The sequence below is a fragment of the Trifolium pratense genome, linkage group LG2 (genome assembly GCF_020283565.1).
Source record: "Trifolium pratense cultivar HEN17-A07 linkage group LG2, ARS_RC_1.1, whole genome shotgun sequence".
Classification (NCBI taxonomy): Eukaryota; Viridiplantae; Streptophyta; class Magnoliopsida; order Fabales; family Fabaceae; genus Trifolium; species Trifolium pratense.
This window is the reverse complement of record NC_060060.1, coordinates 605712-625132: the sequence shown is the minus strand read 5'-3', so window position 1 is coordinate 625132 and position 19421 is coordinate 605712. Positions and strand designations below refer to the sequence as shown.

Sequence of the window (19421 nt, the reverse complement as noted above, 5' to 3'; positions counted from 1 at the left end):
ATTGATTCGAAACATGGATGAGAAGATCGCTTCGTTAGAAGCAGAGTTGAGTGGAGTGAAAACAACTCTACACAATATGGAGCAGAATCAAGCGCGACTCATAGCGCTGTTTGAGAAGAGTATTGGAAAATCGATTGCTGTCGAAGATGAAATCGCAGTAGATCCAGCAAAGAAATCCATTGAGGGATCGATGCGACGCCAATCTCACTCGGGCAGTAATCATCTCGATGACGATTCTTTAGCTGAATTTCGTCGATCGGTGAAGAAGGTTGAGTTACCGATGTTCAACGGTGAGGATCCAGCTGGGTGGATCTCAAGAGCAGAAGTGTATTTCCGTGTTCAGAACACTCGACCGGAGATAAAGGTGAACTTGGCGCAGTTATGTATGGAAGGAGGAACGATTCACTTCTTCAATTCATTGATTAATGAAAATGAAAAATTGGATTGGGAGACGTTGAAGCAGGAGTTGTTGGAGAGATATGGTGGACAAGGAGAAGGTGACGTTTACGAACAGTTGACAGAGCTCCGTCAGAAAGGGAGCGTTGATGATTATATCAACGACTTTGAGTATCTCACCGCTCAGATTCCGAGATTACCAGATAAACAATTTCTGGGCTATTTTCTACATGGATTGAAGGAAGAAATTAGAGGGAAGGTGCGTAGTTTATCGGTTGTGGGAGAATTAACGAGATCGAAGGTTCTGCAAGTTGCACGTGCCGTTGAAAGGGAGACGAAGAAAGACGGACCAGGGTTTAATAGACCACATAAACCGGTTCATGGGTCCAACCGAACCGGAATTAGTGGTTCGCAAAAGGACCGGTCTGATTGGGTCTTTGTTAAAAATGGATCGGGTGATGGATCTAAGGAAGGAGGAGGTGGGCCTAAGCAAGACCGGCCCAATTCAAATGATCCACGACGCAGCCAAAATCGCGACAGAGGATACTCTTCTCTTTCGTATAATGAAATCATGGAACGGCGAAAGAAAGGACTCTGCTTCCGATGCGGTGGAGCGAATCACCTCAAGCATCAATGCCCTGAACGTCATCTCAAGGTGTTGGTGATTGATGATGATGAGGATGAATCAGAAGGGAAGCTAATAGCTGTCGAAGTAGACAGTGAAGAAGAAGAAGCTCATGGTGAGATGAGTGTACTGGAGTTGAGACAACTGCACCAAATTAACCATCAACCAAGCTCGAAACCGCAAGTGATAAAGGTTAGAGGTTCCATTCACGAAGTTCCAGTGGTGATATTAATTGACAGTGGAGCTTCACACAACTTTATTTCTCAACAATTAGTTCAAAAAATGAATTGGGAAAGAATTGATGGTCCTGCAATGAGTATCAAATTAGGTGATGGCTCATGTGCCAAAACTAATGGGGTATGCACCCAGTTGGAAATTGCGATGGATGAGCTGCAAATTAGGGTGGATGCACAGATTTTTGACTTGGGTTGTGTTGATGTGGTGTTAGGAATTGAATGGCTCCGTACCCTTGGAGACATGATAGTAAACTGGCAAAAGCAAACTATGAGCTTTTGGTACAATAAACAATGGATCACTATGAAGGGGGTGGATAGTCAGTTGAGCAATATGGAGACATTACATAGTGTGGTGTGTAAGCCATGGAGGAATGAGGTTGTGGATTGGAAAATGAACAAGGTAAATAGAGGTGTCTTTCATTCCTTAGATGAGGAGCAATCAAGGGAACTGGAACAACTGTTGAGTATGTGTGCAGGGGTGTTTCAGGAACCTAAAGGATTGCCTCCCAAAAGGTTGAAAGAACATGAGATTGCCTTGAAAGATGGACATGAAGCTGTCAATGTTAGGCCATATAGATATCCCCACCATCACAAGAATGAAATTGAAAAACAAGTGAAGGAAATGTTAACTACAGGGATCATAAGGCCTAGCACTAGTTCTTTCTCAAGTCCTGTCATTCTAGTCAAAAAGAAAGATGGGAGCTGGAGGATGTGTGTAGATTACAGGGCATTGAACAAAGCTACTGTACCTGACAAATTTCCTATTCCTGTTATAGAGGAATTACTTGATGAATTACATGGAGCCAAATACTTTTCCAAGCTTGATTTAAAGTCAGGCTATCATCAAGTGAGAGTGAAGGAGGAAGATGTGCACAAGACAGCTTTTCGCACACATGAAGGTCATTATGAGTTTATGGTAATGCCTTTTGGTCTCATGAATGCACCATCTACTTTTCAAAGTTTAATGAATGAAGTTTTCAAACCTTTATTGAGAAAGACTGTTTTGGTCTTTTTTGATGACATATTGGTATATAGTGAATCATGGCAAGAACATGTGATGCACCTGGAGCAGGTATTACTGATTTTACAGAAGCATGGACTGGTGGCTAACAAAAAGAAGTGTCAATTTGGTCAACAATCAATACAATATTTGGGTCATTTGATTAATGGTACAGGAGTAGCAGTAGACCCTAATAAAGTGGTGAGTGTGACTAATTGGCCCATTCCAAAGAATGTGAAAGGTGTGAGAGGGTTCTTGGGACTCACAGGTTATTATAGAAAATTCATCAGAAATTATGGGAAGATAGCTAAGCCTCTGACAGAACTTACAAAGAAAGATGCTTTTGTGTGGAGTGATGAAGCATACAAGGCTTTTGAATCTTTAAAAAAGAGCCTTACTACTGCTCCAGTTTTGGCACTTCCTGACTTTAGTAAGGAGTTTATTATTGAATGTGATGCTTCTGGAGGTGGAATTGGAGCTATTCTGATGCAGTCAAAGAGACCCATTGCTTATTTCAGTAAAGCTCTAGGGGTCAGAAATCTTGCTAAGTCTGCTTATGAGAAAGAGCTAATGGCAGTGGTGTTAGCTATTCAACATTGGAGACCATACCTCATTGGGAGGAAATTCACTGTCTCTACAGATCAGAAGAGTCTAAAGCAGTTGCTACAGCAGAGAATGGTGACAGCTGATCAACAGAACTGGGCTGCTAAGCTACTTGGTTATGACTTTGAAATTGTGTATAAACCAGGCAAGCTTAATAGGGGAGCAGATGCTCTCTCTAGAATTGATGAAGGAGGAGAACTATGTCAAGGAATCAGTTGTATTCAGTGGAAAGATGAGTTGATAGTAAAAGTTGAAAATCAAAAAGATGAGCAATTACAACAAATCATTAGAGACTTACAAGCTGATATTCATTCTAGACCAGGATATGAATATAAGCAAGGAGTGCTACTTTATGAAGGCAGGTTAGTTCTGTCTGCAAAATCTGTTCTAATTCCTGTTATGTTGTCTGAATTTCACTCCACCCCTCAAGGAGGTCATTCTGGATTCTATAGAACATATAGAAGGTTGGCTGCAAACCTGTACTGGGTGGGTATGAAAAACACTGTGCAGGAATATGTGAAGGCTTGTGACATTTGTCAGAGGCAGAAGTACCTAACTAGTTCTCCTGGAGGGTTATTACAACCTCTCCCCATTCCTGAGAGAATTTGGGAGGATATATCCATGGATTTCATTACAAATCTTCCGAGATCCAAAGGATATGAAGCTATATTGGTGATTGTTGATAGATTATCAAAATATGCTCATTTTACACCCTTAAAGCACCCTTATACAGCTAGATCTATTGCAGAAGTTTTTGTCAGAGAGGTGGTTCGTTTACATGGAATTCCATTATCAATTGTCAGTGATAGGGATCCCATATTTATGAGTAATTTTTGGCAGGAATTATTCAAGTTACAGGGCACTAAGTTAAAAATGAGTACTTCTTACCATCCTGAGTCTGATGGTCAAACAGAAGTGGTCAATCGTTGCTTGGAAACTTATTTAAGATGTTTCATTTCTGATCAACCAAAGACATGGTCTAATTGGTTGTCTTGGAGTGAATATTGGTTTAATACCAGTTATAGTGCAGCTACAGGAAAAACACCTTATGAAATTGTGTATGGAAGGAGTCCACCAGTCATTACACGATGGGTTCAAGGAGAGACAAGGGTAGCTGCTGTGCAAAGAGAGTTAGGAGACAGAGATGAGGCTCTCAGACAGCTCAGAGAGCAGCTAGTAAGGGCACAAGATAGGATGAAACATTTTGCTGACAAGAAAAGATGTGACAGGTCCTTTGAAGTGGGTGAGTGGGTTTTTGTGAAGTTAAGGGCACATAGACAACAATCTGTTGTCTGCAGGATAAATGCTAAGCTAGCAGCAAGATATTTTGGTCCTTACCCAGTGGTAGCTCGTGTGGGAGCAGTAGCCTATAAACTTGAATTACCAGAAGGTTCTAAGGTTCATCCTGTGTTCCATGTGTCACTATTGAAGAAAGCTGTGGGCAACTACCATGGAGAAGATAAGCTACCAGATTTAGAGGGGGAAAGTGGGATTGTCATTGAACCTGAAGTGGTGTTGGCTAGAAGAATTGTGCAAGTGCAGAATGAAGCCATTGAGCAGGTTTTGGTTCAATGGAAAGGGCAGAATATTGAGGAAGCTACATGGGAAGATAGTGTCATGATGAAAAGTCAGTTTCCTCAATTGAGCCTTGAGGACAAGGCAGTTCAAACAGGAGGGAGTATTGATAGAACTCAGTCTGTTAGCAACAATAATAATGACTCATCATTAGTGCAATCATCAGTGGGCCCTAGAGTTTGGAAGGTATATTCTAGAAGAGGGAAGATGCCAAAAGTTAGTTAGACTCTCATGACGTGGGAGAGAGAGAAAGGGGGCAGGTGAGTTAGTTTCCAAATTATAAGGAGAAGGTGTAGGAAAAGGGAAGGTACTTTTGATTATTCTTCTGTTGAGAATGTGGAAGCAAGCATAGTGCTTGCTTTACTGAGCTTGGCTCTGGTAGTTCATATTACATTCGCATTTCCTATAATCTGTAACACTCCATTCCATTTGAATCAATAAAACTCTGTTATTTTGCCCTGTTATTTCCAAATTCTGTTTTACTGTGATTGGTTTCTAACAGAATATATTATAGCTATCAAAATGAAAACCAATCAAATTTAAGCCTAGGTGTAAACTCATTTTTCTCCCAAATGCATCATAACCCAACTAGTTTCATAACAATGATCTTTAAACTTGTTTTCCACTCTAAACATAAATGATCCTTGTCCATCATCTTGTATCCAGCCTATAATTTCAAACAATATAAAATGCTCAACTTTTTTTTGACAATTCAATTTTACAATTTGATTATAATTTCAAACAAAAGACAACAGTTTCAAAATAAGTAATAACCAAACTGCGACTATACACATCATCTAATGACCGGGAAAAATAAGTAAATAGAGACTTCCCTCCTCCTTGAGACATGACTTGTATCTGAAAACAAAAGATTGTATGGATCTGAATCTGATGTTTTAAGCCAAGACCTCACTTTTGAAGATGGCAACAAATTTATACATGCCAGTTAGTTTGAAACCACCATCGAAACAAAAATGCCTTACAATAACTACAGCTCTATCTCCAATAGTTTTTGTTCGTCATTTTTCTTTCTTGTTTGATTCTTTCATTCAAACTTCACAGTTTTACCATCTTGTTGCTGCTTCGTTGGTTCAGCAGGGAAGTATTTTATACCAACTAGATCACCTACATTGCTAATAACCTACAAAAGGAGCACAATCACAGCAAGTTTAGACATAAATCATACGTGGAAGTGAACTTTTAAAAACATCATGCAAAAAGGATACGGTTAAATATGATTCTAATCCTTAAAAAAACACGACCTTTCAAGTTTAGTTCCTAAAGAATTTACATTCATTTCTAGTCCCTATTTTCAAAAAAAAATTACAAAAAATGGATGTTTTAAAACCCTCAATATAGTCCGTATTGTGTCCAAAAGAAAATATAGTCCCTATAGAAACCAAAATGGAGACTAAAGGTGAATAATTTTTTTTTGAGAAATGAAATTGAAGGTTGTAATTTTGTAGGGACTAAAAGCATTTAACCCGAAAAGATATTGGTACAAACAAAAAAAACCAAAAAGATATTGTCAAAAAACCCAAAAAGATATTGATACAAACAAAAAAGAAAAGGATATTGGTACAAACAAAAAGACAAGACATATATTAACCTGGATATCTGATACAAGCTGGGGGGGGGGGTAGAATAGAAAATAATCATTTTCTTAGTAGCAATTGAAAACACATTGCAACAATGTTGCACAAAATTCTACATCTACTTAACCACTAAATCATGCGTTTTGAGAAAATAATGATTGAACAAAATACACACCTGCAAAGCATGGGTAAGGTCTTCTCTTGAATGAGAAGCTGATATGCATATACGTGCTCTAGCCAGTAGCAATGGGGTTGCTGGAAATGCAACAGTCACAACAGCAATCTAAAAAAAGTACAGAAACAAAAAAAAATGTAAACATTAACTGAGAAATTTATTCATGTCTACGATGTAGGGCATCAACAAAGAGCATAAATAGTAAAATATTGATGCTCTCACATTCTGTCTGAGGCACTCCCTTGAAAAGGCAGGGATTTTGGCAGGGTTGTAAAGCATGATTGGCATTACAGGAGAATCATTATCCCCAAGAACCTCAAATCCCATCTTCTGTAGTTCTGACCTGAAATAATTGCTATTCTCTCGAATTTTTGCAAGTTTCTGGGCACCTACATAGAAACAATTTTATTCAGTCCAAAGTATATTAAGTTTATAAATGTTATTTTTGATTGATGCAAGTGATGCTATGCAAAAAGGTGATCAAGTGCCAGCCAAACCTCGACTTGAACCATCCTCTCCAAGAAGAACTTTTATGGATGATATTATTTGTTGTGCAGCTGGGGGTGAAATTGAAGTTGCATAAAGATGTGCTGGGCAAGTGTACTTCAAGTATTCGATAAGCTCCTGATAGTAAATCAAAAAGTTCAACATAAGAAACTGAGTTTCAATCAACCAATACCCAGATATGATAGATTTTTTTATGGCAAACGCAAACTGGTAGAGCCCTACATCTAAATCTAATAGAGTGTACTTACAAATGTGAAACAAAAAGCAATCTACAAGTAGAAATTTAGCAAAACTACCAACATTGAGCCGCATGTCTTATTTGGCCTAACTATATCTCAATACACCCATTAACTAACTAACACAACTTCTTAACTAACAATAACAAACCCATCACTATCTAATGCCAAAAGTTCAACAGAAAAAATTTAGCAAAATGAATCAACTTATCAAGTTCAGAAAATGAATATCTTGAGTTTACATATGCTAGACAAAGAAAACCAACTCTTGCATTTGTTAATGAATAAACTTAAAAATGATGTAAATTATAATCACTGAGATATATTAGATAACCAACTTGAATAATTTTATATAATAATATATGTATTAGTACTATTTTGAAAAGTTTGTGGAGGCAAATACCCCCACCACCACACACACCTAGATCCGTCATTGGTCTTAAACTAAGAACGTTTAAGTTAAGAAAGGAAAGCCCATGACCAGTCAGAAGATATAAGAATGACTAAGTAGAAGGGGCTACACGGAAATTTCAGCAATGAAAGAAGACATGCCGAAAGAATGGTGCTTCATATTTAAATGTTCATACCTTAGATCCTGCAATATAACCTCCACATGACCCAAATGATTTGGTGAATGTTCCCATCATAATATCAATATCCGCAGTATCCACACCCAAGAGCTCACAAACACCCCTTCCTGACTTGCCCACGGCTCCAATGCTGTGTGCTTCATCCAAATATGTATATGCCTATAGAGATATGGAAGAATTCAGAAAAGTAAAATGGCAAAAGAAAACCTGATAGTAAGAAGTTAATAAAAATATCCAATTTAGTGCTTGTTCAGAAGGGAAATGGACCATTAAATGAAGGAATACCTCCAGTATTGTGGCCCTCTCATTCCCCCTCTCTCAACAAGACTTTTATTTTTTTAAATGTAGCACCATTAAAATTTGTTACAGCAGACTATCCACGACCATTCCATAAAAAATCCCTTTTAGAGGTGAAACATTTTAGTATTTCTTTTACATGATGGGTCCCATGTGAGTCATTAGCTTAAGCAAATAAAATGCGAATACATAATGTTCCTGGACTCGAACCATTTACAGGTTACAAGAGTTCATTTGGCAAATTTTCAGGAAACCTCACTTGTATAGACTATTCACAGGCTATGAGCTTTTATAAGAGTGTATAGGAAGTTGTACCAACTGTCATGTGACTGCTGTAGTTGTAGCTAGTTCTAAGAATAATCAGATCAGTTAGTTGTTGTTATACTACACCCACTGGGTGTAGGTTAACAGTTAGTTACGCAGTTAGTGCTATCCTACACCAAGAGTGTAGGTTAAGCAAAGCTATATAAGGATGTAATTGTACTCTATTGAAAGCAATGAAAGCAGAATATACTAAACAGAGAAAGTTAGTCACAGAAGTAGTTATGGTTTCTCTAAATATTTACAACTTTGAACTCAACTTAAACACTCCCCCCTCCTCGACAACCAAAAATATGGAGAAAGAAAAGAAAAAATTCATGTGGGAATAAATAAGTAGCGTTTTAGAATTACCATATTAACCAACCTTATATTTTTTGCATATAGCTATGACCTCTGGAAGTTTGCAAAGCTCTCCTTCCATGCTGTATATCCCCTCCACAATAACCATGATCTTCTTCCAAGGCCTATGTGTCCTTGGCTGTCCCTCAGCAATTTGTTCTCGTAAAACTTCTTCTAAATGTGCTGGCACTGCAAGTAGATAGCCAACGAAAAAATTAATAAAAAATGCTATGAGCTCTGGGAGCAACATCATGTCCACACCAACAGATAGAAAAACTGAAAAAATGCAATCCAGTAGGTAGTGAAGTACGTCACGGACACCAAGCATTCAAAATTCATATATACATAAAGTAATCAAATGTAAGTTCAGTTACGCTTTCCTTCATATTGATTCTATTTGTCTGCAGAAACGAAGTCATAGTGTAAAAGTTGACTGTCCTATACATATTTAGTAAATAAATAATGCCTTGCAAAATAGCTGCCACCAACACCTACAGCCCATTTATTGAAATAAAAACCTTTCCTTTTAGGGTTAAATGTGTTTTTCATCCATATAAATATATCAACTTTCGTTTTTAATTCCTACAAAATTTCCATCAAACTTTTGTCACCCACATATTTCCCATTATCAATTTTAGTCATCACCTTTTAACTAGTGGCACATCTCTAACGAAAGTCCATGTAGCAGGTGCCACATGACTTTTTTTATGATGTGACATTGTTGAGATCTTAAAAAAACTTAATTTAATAATATATAAATTTTTATACATTGACAGTGTAAAACATTTTTACACATGCATCCAACATGTAGATATTTGTAGGGATATTTAAGGAACTAACCTAAAAAAGTGGCAACATGGTGGAGTAATTGGATTGGATGTGTGTAAAAACGTTTTATACTGTTGGTGTATATAAGTTAAATTCTAATATTTAACCTTTCTTTTAATAACGGTATCTGGAAATCGAAAGTTGACCCCTCAATAACTAACTCATAAAACTTATTCTGGCAAACAGCATAGGTACTCACTGTTGTGTTGAAAAACACGAATAGTTGCTCCTGATCCCCGAGCACCATTAACAATTGAGTTGTGGTTTAGTGAATCACTAATAATCAAACTTCCCTGTAAAAGTACTAAATTAATGAATAATCGCACAAATATTAGTATCTATCAACAAAGAAAAAACCACCAAATTTTACCAACCTTCCCCATCAAGACTGGAAGAATAGCAGAGTTTGTCACATAGCCCATTCCAAAAACCAAAGCAGCTGGCTTTCTAACAAAACTAGCAACACACTCCTCCAATTCATTGTGAAGTGCAGTCGTGCCTATTGGAAAATCCAAAATTAAGGAAAATTGATAAGACACATGCATCGACAAACAAGCAAACAAAGAAGTTTGTTTCAATGGCTAAAACACCTACCCCCATCCACCCGAGTACTGCAAGTGCTTGGAGAATATTTCTTAAGCGTATCAATTACTCGAGGAGTACAATATTCATCAGCCGCAGCAAAACCAAGATAGTTGTATGATCCCAAATTAAGACATCTACTTACTTTACTGGTTCGTCTGCATTAACGGAACCAGTATAAGAAAATAATACTTCACATAAATTATTTTATGCTAAATCTCTAAAAAGAAGCAAAATTACTTTAGTGTTTTGTTATTATCATTGGAGTGACGTTCGACTACATCAAACCAAGCATCAGGAGCACTTGATATTGGTCTCCCAAAACAGTCCTGCCAAAAATTCAAAACATAAAAAATAATCACTTAAAAACATATACATATATTTTCCCCATGGTGTTAACTCTCCAAAGTTCCTCAGATGAAAGGCGTCTAGCTAATCTATTGTTCAACAAAAAGGTAAGTATAATTTGACTAAAAATTGTTCTAGTTAGGTATTGAACTTGGCTACCACCCAAATGATTTGACCTGGACTGAAGGTAATAACCACTTGAGTCAAACCTCTTGGTTAAACAAATACTATATATCATAATATCATTAAGGGTCATGCTAACATGTGCCCTAAGGGCATATGTTAAAGAGCTTAAAATGGAAGTTTTGTATTGAAAAAAACAAGATTTTGACTTTGTAAAAGTTTAATGCACAACTTTTGAGACTAATTTTCTATATGAATGCCTTAAAATGTGCCCTTAGGGCATATGTTAGCTTTTTCCTATCATTAATTATTAAAGTAAAATAAAATAATCATAAGCGCAAATTTGTGTTTGCTAGGGAACTGTTTGGATTTGCTTATTTGAGCTTTTCTATTGGCATAAGCACTTGCAAGACTATGGGCCTGTATAGATTACTTATTTAAGCTTATCTACTAATATAAGTTTTGTGAGACTATTTGGCAGAACTCGTGAAAACAGCATGGTCATAAGATGTTTTCACCTTATTTTCATAAGTTCTTCAAGATAGCTTATGAAAACATCTTATAGCTTATGCAAAAACAATTTAACTTTATTTTATCTTTTGCTATAAAAATAACTTATACATAAGCACTTATGCTATAAGATATAAATAAATTGTGTATCCAAACAAGACCTATTTTGGAAAGCTTATGGTAAAAACTTATAACATGTATAAGCTAATGAAAACACGTGAATCGCAGCAATACACTCTAAACCTTATTTCCAAACAAGACCTATTTCTCTCGCCGCCACCATCGCCGTCGCCGAAGATGTTTTTACCTTATTTCCATCAACTCTCCAGGATAGCTTATGAAAACACTTAAACCTTTACTTTATCTTTTATAACAGAAATAGCTAATACATAAGCACCTACATAAATGCTTAATTAAGAAACACAAATCAATGCGCCGTTGAATAACCGTTACCTGAATTCGAAGGTATAACCGGCGAATATAAAAATCTTCAAGTCCTAAACAGATCGGTGCATAACCCTGAAAATCACGCTTAATAAGTTGAATCTAAACACATAAACAACAAAAATCCAAAAAAAAAAAACAGAAATGAACCTGAAGATTATTGGAGCTACACCAGTCGAAGATTTTTCTGAAGAAATCTCTAAATTGACCGAAAGCAAAAAGCAAACCGTAGCTAAAATACGTTGTAAGTGCAGTCAAATACGGAATCGCTATCATCTTCGGCGACGGCGATGGTGGCGGCGAGAGAAAGATGTAGGGAACGGAACGGTGAGGGATTAGAGATCCGAACCCGAATCACGTTCGCGGATTCGTTCTCTCTTTCTCTCTCTTGATGAAGGTGATGAAGAAGAAGATTTAGAGAGAGAAACGTTGTTTCAAAAAAAAAATATGAATGAATTGTGAAGTTTTTTTTAAATTTTTTGTGTATGGTTGAAATGAAGATTCAAATAGGACCGTAGAATATATGATGAAGAAATGAAAAGTCCACGTTGGATGCTGAAAGAGGGTTGGGTTGGTTTATTCTGTTGTTTCCATTTCATGTGAGACGTGATTGTACTTTCATCATGTGAGTGATTTATTACTTTCATTTTTTTCTTGGTCAAGATTACTTTCATTATTGCATGGATATTTTATTGTTTATCAGCAAAAAATTAGAAATTTAAGGGGGAACGATTAAGATTGATTTAGTGCAGATCTAATCAATCATTTTTGTGTCATCAACGCTATAAATCTGAAGACATGGATATTTCGAAAACTTCAATATAGTCAAATATGGAGGCTTATTCAATATGGCGTTTTATGCGATTAACACGGATGTTGTGTGTTTGTTCGCAGATTCATCCTTTTTGTTTTTAGCGATTTTGAATTTGTATTGCATCGACGTACTCTTATCAATTTGAATGAATGAATATTTTTACTTAGTAAAACATCAGCAAAAAATTAGAAATTTCTTCTTTCTTTTATTTTTTATAAAGAAATTATAATGATAAATTTCTTCTATAAAATACAAATGATGCGACAAAAGAATTACTATGATTTTACTAAATTAATTCAATTAATCATTGGTTTTTTTTGACACAAATTAATCATTGGTTTATTCATCCTAGACTTGGGGTAAAAGAAGAACTAAATTACCAAACCGTAGTGGAACTGCCACTTGGAAAGAAAATAATAATTCTTTTTTAGGATCAATTTTGATTGAGAATGACCAGTATCTTTTTTATTATTTTTATATTTAAATAAGTTTTTTACATATTTTTAAGATTAATTTGAATTGTTGTCTTTATTATTTTTCGTCGGGTGTTGTAGATTTAGAGGCTTGATGCTCAATTATTCCAGATATTTGAATTTGTCATATCAATTGTAGGCTTAAACAAAAAGTTGTTTTATACTATTAACTTAAATGTTGAGTTTATTTGTAAATCCGTATTTTTTAGTTTTTAGCGAATTTGAATACGTAACTTCATGTATTTTTTCACGTGTAACTAGGATTGTGATCAAGATCGACCTTCAAAATTTAATTTCTTAAAAATTATTTAACTTTAAATACTCTAAATGAGAGGAAAAGTTTGTAATGAGGAGAAAAATTTGATCAACTATAGGACCCGAGAGTATTTAACTAAAATCCAACTTTTCGCATCCCTAGAAAACCTCAGTCACCCCTGAAATGACCAAACTGACCTTTCGCTTTCAAGGATATCGAGTGTCAATATTTTTAGCTCAAACCCAACGTATCCACCCCTACCCTAGAATGAAAATAAATCATGAAAAAGGAATTTGCATTCTAAAAAACGAACTTGTCAACACCCCCCCTAATTTTTGCTATTTACACACTCGCTTTCTAAATAGCGAGAGGGGTAAATTCGGAATATCAAGGAGTGCGCAAGTATGCCGGGGCCAAAAGTGGGATTCATTTAACTACGTATGTGTTTACAACCATTGTTGATTGTTGTTTAAGAGCTTACCTCACACTTCTTTGACTATTACAAGGGCTGTGAACATCTTTTACAAAACAATTTGTGTAACGTTTGAAAGATAAATGATTAAAATAGTCTTTCAATAGATTTTTTTGTGGTGATAAGATAATCTTATAATAGATAAAATACTCAAATGAATTATGCAAATAAAATAAAAATAATGAACCAGAGTGGATCCTGAAAATGAATACCTGCTACATACTAGATTTAACGGAATTGACAAAAATGAACATTTGGGTAACGTGTGAGAGATAAAAGACAAAAATAATAAATAAAAACCAAATTTTTTTTAATTATAACAAAAAAAAAAATTATAACATGGTCACAAATCTTAACTCAATTGACAAGTGTCGGGACGACTTCACCAGAGACTTCATAGTTATATGTGTAATTTTCAGTGGTGTTTACCACTTAGTATAAGACAAAAACAGATAAAAATAAGATTAACTAAAAAAATTTATAAGAAAAAATGTTAAATAAGCTTAAAAAAATGGAGTTAAAAAGTACTCACTTCAATGGAATGAGACGACTAAAATAAAAATGCAACTATAGGATGAATTCATATGCTAAGTAATTTGATATTTATTTTAACCATATTATTATATGTTAAACCATATAAGAAATGGTTTACAAATTCTAATATAGTATTGGTACAAATAAATTCACACATTGACATAACTTGTGTACAAACCAGGACTTGTATGTAGCTTGAGAAGAACAAGTAACAAATATTACAAACACTTACCATATCAAACACTATAAATCAAGAATTGAAGCAACATTTTTTACATAGGGACATAACCAAGTTCTCCGAACGAAAGAAGCAACTTTTGTTTTGGCGTGATTATCAGAAAAAGCAACAGCACTCCTCTAGCACACAACAGCAACAAAGTGCCGCCAAGCTGCAATGTAAATGTAAACAAGTTTAGTGCAGGATTGATAAATTTAACTAAGGAATCAATTATTTAATGTCTTCGGTTCATGATTGAAAACATAGTGAATTTGAAAGTAAAGAGCATATATACAAATTATAGTAATATGCAAGGTTCTTTAGCTGTATATTTGATTTGACAGTTGAAACAAGTAATTTCTGTCATAATCTTGCATTTGAAATTAGTGAGTATTAAACCTACTATTGGTCGATTAGGTCCGACACATAACTTATTTTCTTAGTGTAAACCGGATATCATCTCCGCGCAACTGCAGAGACTAATCCCTCATGCCTTTGTAGGACCCAAATGGACGGCAAACTCTCCCTAAGAGTTTTAACGTTGTTGCATGCCCAAGTCACTGATCGAACTCAGGACCTTGTTTAAACTAGAAGAGACCTGTACCATCTCATCTAAGCGCTCTTAGGTGGTCCAACACATAACTTAGTTGCGCACCTTGTATAAGACAGAATCTCTCCAAATTAGGAGGACAACGAAAACCAAAACATTTTGTTATGGGACTGAATTGCATCCTTCTGCTTATTCACTGGTTAGCATTTATATTTTAACATGCTCCAAATATACAGAACTTATAAATTCTCTTATCATGTTCTGTCTATCAAAAGCTAACTTAGTAACTTGAACTTGATATGTTAAACTTAAAGGTGTCTCTAGTTTCTAGTCCACTTCTTATGTTAAAAGTACCATTCTGCGACATGCCACAAATATATATTTAATCATTCGATGTACGAGCCTCTCGCAGGCACTTATAATTTCGATTCTACTAGAAGCAGAGAAAGTCTGATTAGGCAGATAATGTTTGGATGTTTTACTCTGTTAACTCAATTTCATGTAAAATGCATAAAATTTTCAAACCATTTGTAGTAAAAAAAAAAGGAGTAGGCAAGTCTGGCACAACAATATGGTTATTGCCATGTAACCCGGAGGTCGCATGTTCAAATCTTGAAAACAAACATGACTGCTTGTAGGAGTAAGGCTGCACACACCTTCCCAGAACCTATCTGGGGAGAGTCTCGTGCATTGTGCCTCTCATGGTTTCGAATTAAAGTTGCAAATACCCTACAAACCTTGATATTGTGGCAGACAGAATATGTACAAATGAATGAAAGATATATAAGAGGACTCGTATACCCAAGGCTTTTGGGCTTCGTTTGCAGGTTGTTTTTTTGTTGGGGGGGGGAGCAGGGTATAAGAACACCTATAAAATGATTTAAGTTTGATTGAAATATTATATGATCATTTATTATGTTCTTATTTCAATTATTTTAAAATATTAACTATATATCAAAATATAGACTTGGCCCTACAGAACCCTCTAAAATCCAATTTGCAAATAAAGCCTTAATATCTTGGGTAGATATCTGGTGCCAAAGTTTCTTGGCGGTCCTAATAATTAGTTCTTAGTTTTGTTTATATTGCAGCACCCTCCTGAACTCCCTAACAAGTGCCGCGCATTGTGGGGATCCATATTCCCTAAGTCATAAGATTTTGGGTGAAACCCTAAGGATAAATATGTCTGATACAATCAAAATTACAATTAAAATGTTGTTGTAGAGATCTCTAAAACCTTTACAGTCCAATTATGCACCACAATTTAAAACTATAGCGATTATTACCCAAATTTTGAGTCAAATCAAAGTTAGGAAACAAGCTTTAAATTGACTTATATAGGGTTCGTTTGATTTGCAAAAGATAAGTACACGACAGAACAACACATGACATAAAATTTTTAAAGTATTGAACAACTTTTTGTCTTGTACTCCCTTAGTCCCAAAATAGATGACCCAAATTGAATAAAAATTTGTCTCAAAATAGTTGACTTATTCAATTTTCGATGCAATATTTTACAAGTATACTCTCTAATCATCATTACTACTATCACAACTCTCAAGTCTCAAATAAGTCGTCAATATATTTTAAACACAACTAAGTAAAAATCACATTCTCTCTCTTTAATTATTAAGTTTTTCTTAAACTATGTGAAATGGTCAAAGAAGTATCAAATACAAGTCATCTAAAATATAAAACGGAGGAAGTACAATATTTAGTGGGAAAAGGTTATGTTAATATTTCACACAACTTATACTTAGAACAAAAAAGTTATGTGATTTCAGTTTTTGTCCAGTTTTTTGCCCTCAATTTGTCCGGTCGAGGTAAAACTCAAACACAGTACAACTCGAGTTGTCCCGATCAATCTCTTAGTAACCAATAGTGAAACCCTAAACACACTTGACTTAAAGTAAGATTGAAGTAAACAAAAAAAAAAAAAGCATACCAGCCACGGAAGAACGAAAAGCAACCAGCATCATCATAGCGGTGATGATCAATATGCTGGTAATGATACTGAGGAGCAGCAGGAGGCGGTGGTGGATAAGTGTTGTCAAAATAGCCCTGGTAGGAATCATACGGTGGAGAATTGTGCTGATGATGAACATGATGGTGGTGAGATGGCGGTGGTGGTGGAGGAGGATATCCTCCCGGATGTCCCGGTGGAGGGAAACCGCCTTCGTGGTGGTGGTGGTGAGATGGCGGTGGTCCTGGTTGTGGATACGGAGATCCGAACCCTTCAAGAATTAAATTAAATCAAATTCAATAAATTAAACTCAAATTTTGAATGAAATTGTTAGAAATTTGTTAAAGAAAATGAAGAATTGAAGAGAGAAAAAATATATAAGTACCTGGTGGAGGGTAATTGCTCATTGGATTGGATTGAATTTGAGAGAATTGTTCTATCTGTTCTGTGTGAGTGATGTGTTGAGAGAGAAATTGAATGCGATGATGGTGGTTTCTTCTAGTAGTTTGAAGACTTCACAAACCGCGACTATAACGTGTAACTCAATTGTTTTATTATTTTATCTTCGTGATTTATCGTGGACAAGTGATTTACCGAATATGAATTTTACGAAATTTATTATTGAATTGAAAGTTTATATCGTATAGATCATCCATAAATTTTTAAAAAAATTTTGAAAATCAATAACATATCAAATGATTTTCAATTTTTCCAAATTTTTCTATGGATGATCTATATGATATAAACTTTCAATCCAACAGTAGATTTTATAAAATTTGTATTCGTTATAATGTTATTCATGACTGGTCCACCATAAACCACTTGATGAAGTGGTCCATATTAGAATCTACCTAAATAAATAATCAATTTCTTACTTATTAATCATAAGCAAATTAAATTTTATTTTGTCTGTATAAGTTACTGTATAGTAACTAGAATTTTATATTTTAAGATAAATAAATGGATATACTAGAGACCAACAATGAATTAATCCAAAGTGTAAGGATCTTCTTTCTCTTAAGCATGTAGTTAAGGTTTCATTCGTGACTAATGTGTATGAAAAAATTCGGTTGGGATGAGAGAATCCACCTCGTATATCCTATAGGTTCCTCGATGAAGATTAGGTATTACTAACGACGGTGAAAACTTCGTCGTAACAAAAAAAAAATAGATGTATTAGAGTTCGAACTTTTTTTTTTGTTGATATTAGAGTTCGAATTTTAATCTTTACATATTGCATGTATTATCTATTTATCTCTATTAATCAAGTTATATGCACGAAATTTAATAAATGAATTTAAATTATTATTTTTTATACAAAATTTTAGTACATTTTAGTGGCTATAACTATAATGATAACCTCTCAAGTAACTAGATAATAATCTCTTATACATTAATTTCAATAAATTAATTCAAGTGATAAGAGTATTAATCTTCTTAAATATATGTGGTCACTTGTTTAATTTCTGACAAATGTATATGAAAAAATTTAATTTGAAGATAAGAGTTCAGCTTACATGTCCTACAAATTCCTCAACAAAAATTAATTATAGTCAATAAAGTAGAAATTTTATACAATTATCATGGCAATAAAAAAAAGATATATCTCTCATACATTCAAAAATCAAAATCAACAATTATCTATTATTTATTACATTATTAAATACCATGAGAGAAGTGAATATGGAGGTAAATTGTGGGACATGTTATTGTTGTGAAGAAGACAAAGAAAGAAAGAGAGAGTGGGGCAGGTAGGTTTCTTAATCGTTAAGCTTCATGTACATCCATTTCCTATTCATATTCATTATCCATTTACTTCTACGACCATCTGCATTGATTTAAACACTCAATACTTACTTTTTCAACTCCCAATATTTCATATCATTTTCTCTTTCTTCCACCAATTCATTAAACACTTATTCAACTTTTACCCTCTCCAATGGTTTTTTCATTCAACACTCTACCCCACCACTTTCTCTACCCCGCCACTTTTTATTTCATATTCATATTTAAATTTAAATTTTTGTTTTTATGATTATATAAAATTATAATTATCGATTAAAATTAAATTAAAATAATAAACACTTAACAATTTATTTTTTAGTTTTTTTAATAAAAACAAAATTTATTTAAATAATTTATACGATACAAATCATTTTAACTTAATTTAAAATACAACACACAAGTAACGTAATTAATACGATACAAATAATTTGAAAATTATTGGGATTTTGAAACTTGTTGGGATTTTGATAATTGTTGGGATTAGAAGAATTTTGGGTGTTGAAATTATTATTGGAATTCATTTTGGGTGTTGAAATTATTATTAAGATAGTGAAAAACTTGATTTTTTTTCTGTGTCCAAATTAAATGAACCAAGTCTCTATTTATAGACAAAAAAAAATCATGAATTTTGGTTAAAAAAAATAAATAAAAAAAATTAATTTACAACGAAATAATTGAGTTCAAAGTATTAAATGGATAAAAATCCAGTCAACCAATCGCAACCAGCCACATGGCTGCATCTTATCAAAAGCTCTTTCTCTCTCAGCGTCCATCTTATAAATCTCAGTTTCCATATTCTTCTACAAATTAGAGATTTGAATTCAATGTATTGTTTTTCTTGTTTCTCTTAGGGTCCGTTTGGTTGAGTGAAAAGAAAGAGTGAGAAAAAAAATTACAGAAACCTCCAAATTCATTCATTAATTTCTTTTCGTAATTTTCTTTTTTCATTCTTTCTTTTCACTTAACTAAACGGCAATTAAGGGTTCGTTTGGTTTGAGGGAGAGAAAGTGGGAGGAAAAAAAATTAC

General features: G+C 34.5%; 2 protein-coding genes across 3 annotated transcripts; both read right to left on the bottom strand.

Moving 5' to 3' along the window:
- Window positions 1–4973: 4973 nt before the first annotated feature.
- LOC123905968 (long chain base biosynthesis protein 2a) lies at window positions 4974–11996 on the bottom strand. The gene is made up of 12 exons (XM_045955776.1): window positions 11481–11996; window positions 11340–11405; window positions 10146–10234; window positions 9918–10063; window positions 9698–9822; window positions 9523–9616; window positions 8521–8684; window positions 7536–7697; window positions 6703–6829; window positions 6428–6594; window positions 6206–6313; window positions 4974–5576 (listed from the first exon to the last, which is right to left on the bottom strand). The coding sequence occupies exons 1-12, from the start codon at window positions 11604–11606 to the stop codon at window positions 5481–5483; spliced, it is 1470 nt and encodes a 489-aa protein (XP_045811732.1). The 5' UTR covers window positions 11607–11996; the 3' UTR covers window positions 4974–5480.
- Window positions 11997–13924: 1928 nt separating this feature from the next.
- Window positions 13925–17178, bottom strand: LOC123910098 (cysteine-rich and transmembrane domain-containing protein WIH2-like). 2 transcript variants are annotated; one of them, XM_045961145.1, is made up of 3 exons: window positions 16995–17178; window positions 16592–16880; window positions 13925–14268 (listed from the first exon to the last, which is right to left on the bottom strand). In XM_045961145.1, exons 1-3 carry the CDS (start codon window positions 17014–17016, stop codon window positions 14214–14216), a joined length of 366 nt encoding a protein of 121 aa, XP_045817101.1. In that variant the 5' UTR covers window positions 17017–17178; the 3' UTR covers window positions 13925–14213. The 2 variants fall into 2 exon arrangements, with proteins under 2 accessions (XP_045817101.1, XP_045817102.1); XM_045961146.1 differs by having other exon boundaries at window positions 16592–16853; window positions 16995–17148.
- Window positions 17179–19421: the final 2243 nt, after the last annotated feature.

Bases quoted from the DNA above. Each gene is read 5' to 3' on its own strand.
- LOC123905968 (XM_045955776.1), bottom strand. From the start codon at position 11,606: ATGATAGCGATTCCGTATTTGACTGCACTTACAACGTATTTTAGCTAC. The intron at 7,698-8,520 runs GTTGGTTAATAT...ATATCTCTATAG, and splicing joins CTATATGCAAAAAATATAAG to GCATATACATATTTGGATGA. The intron at 6,595-6,702 runs GTTTGGCTGGCA...GTTTCTATGTAG, and splicing joins AGAGGATGGTTCAAGTCGAG to GTGCCCAGAAACTTGCAAAA.
- LOC123910098 (XM_045961145.1), bottom strand. From the start codon at position 17,016: ATGAGCAATTACCCTCCACCAG. The intron at 16,881-16,994 runs GTACTTATATAT...TAATTCTTGAAG, and splicing joins GAGCAATTACCCTCCACCAG to GGTTCGGATCTCCGTATCCA. The intron at 14,269-16,591 runs GTATGCTTTTTT...TTTACATTGCAG, and splicing joins TTTTCGTTCTTCCGTGGCTG to CTTGGCGGCACTTTGTTGCT.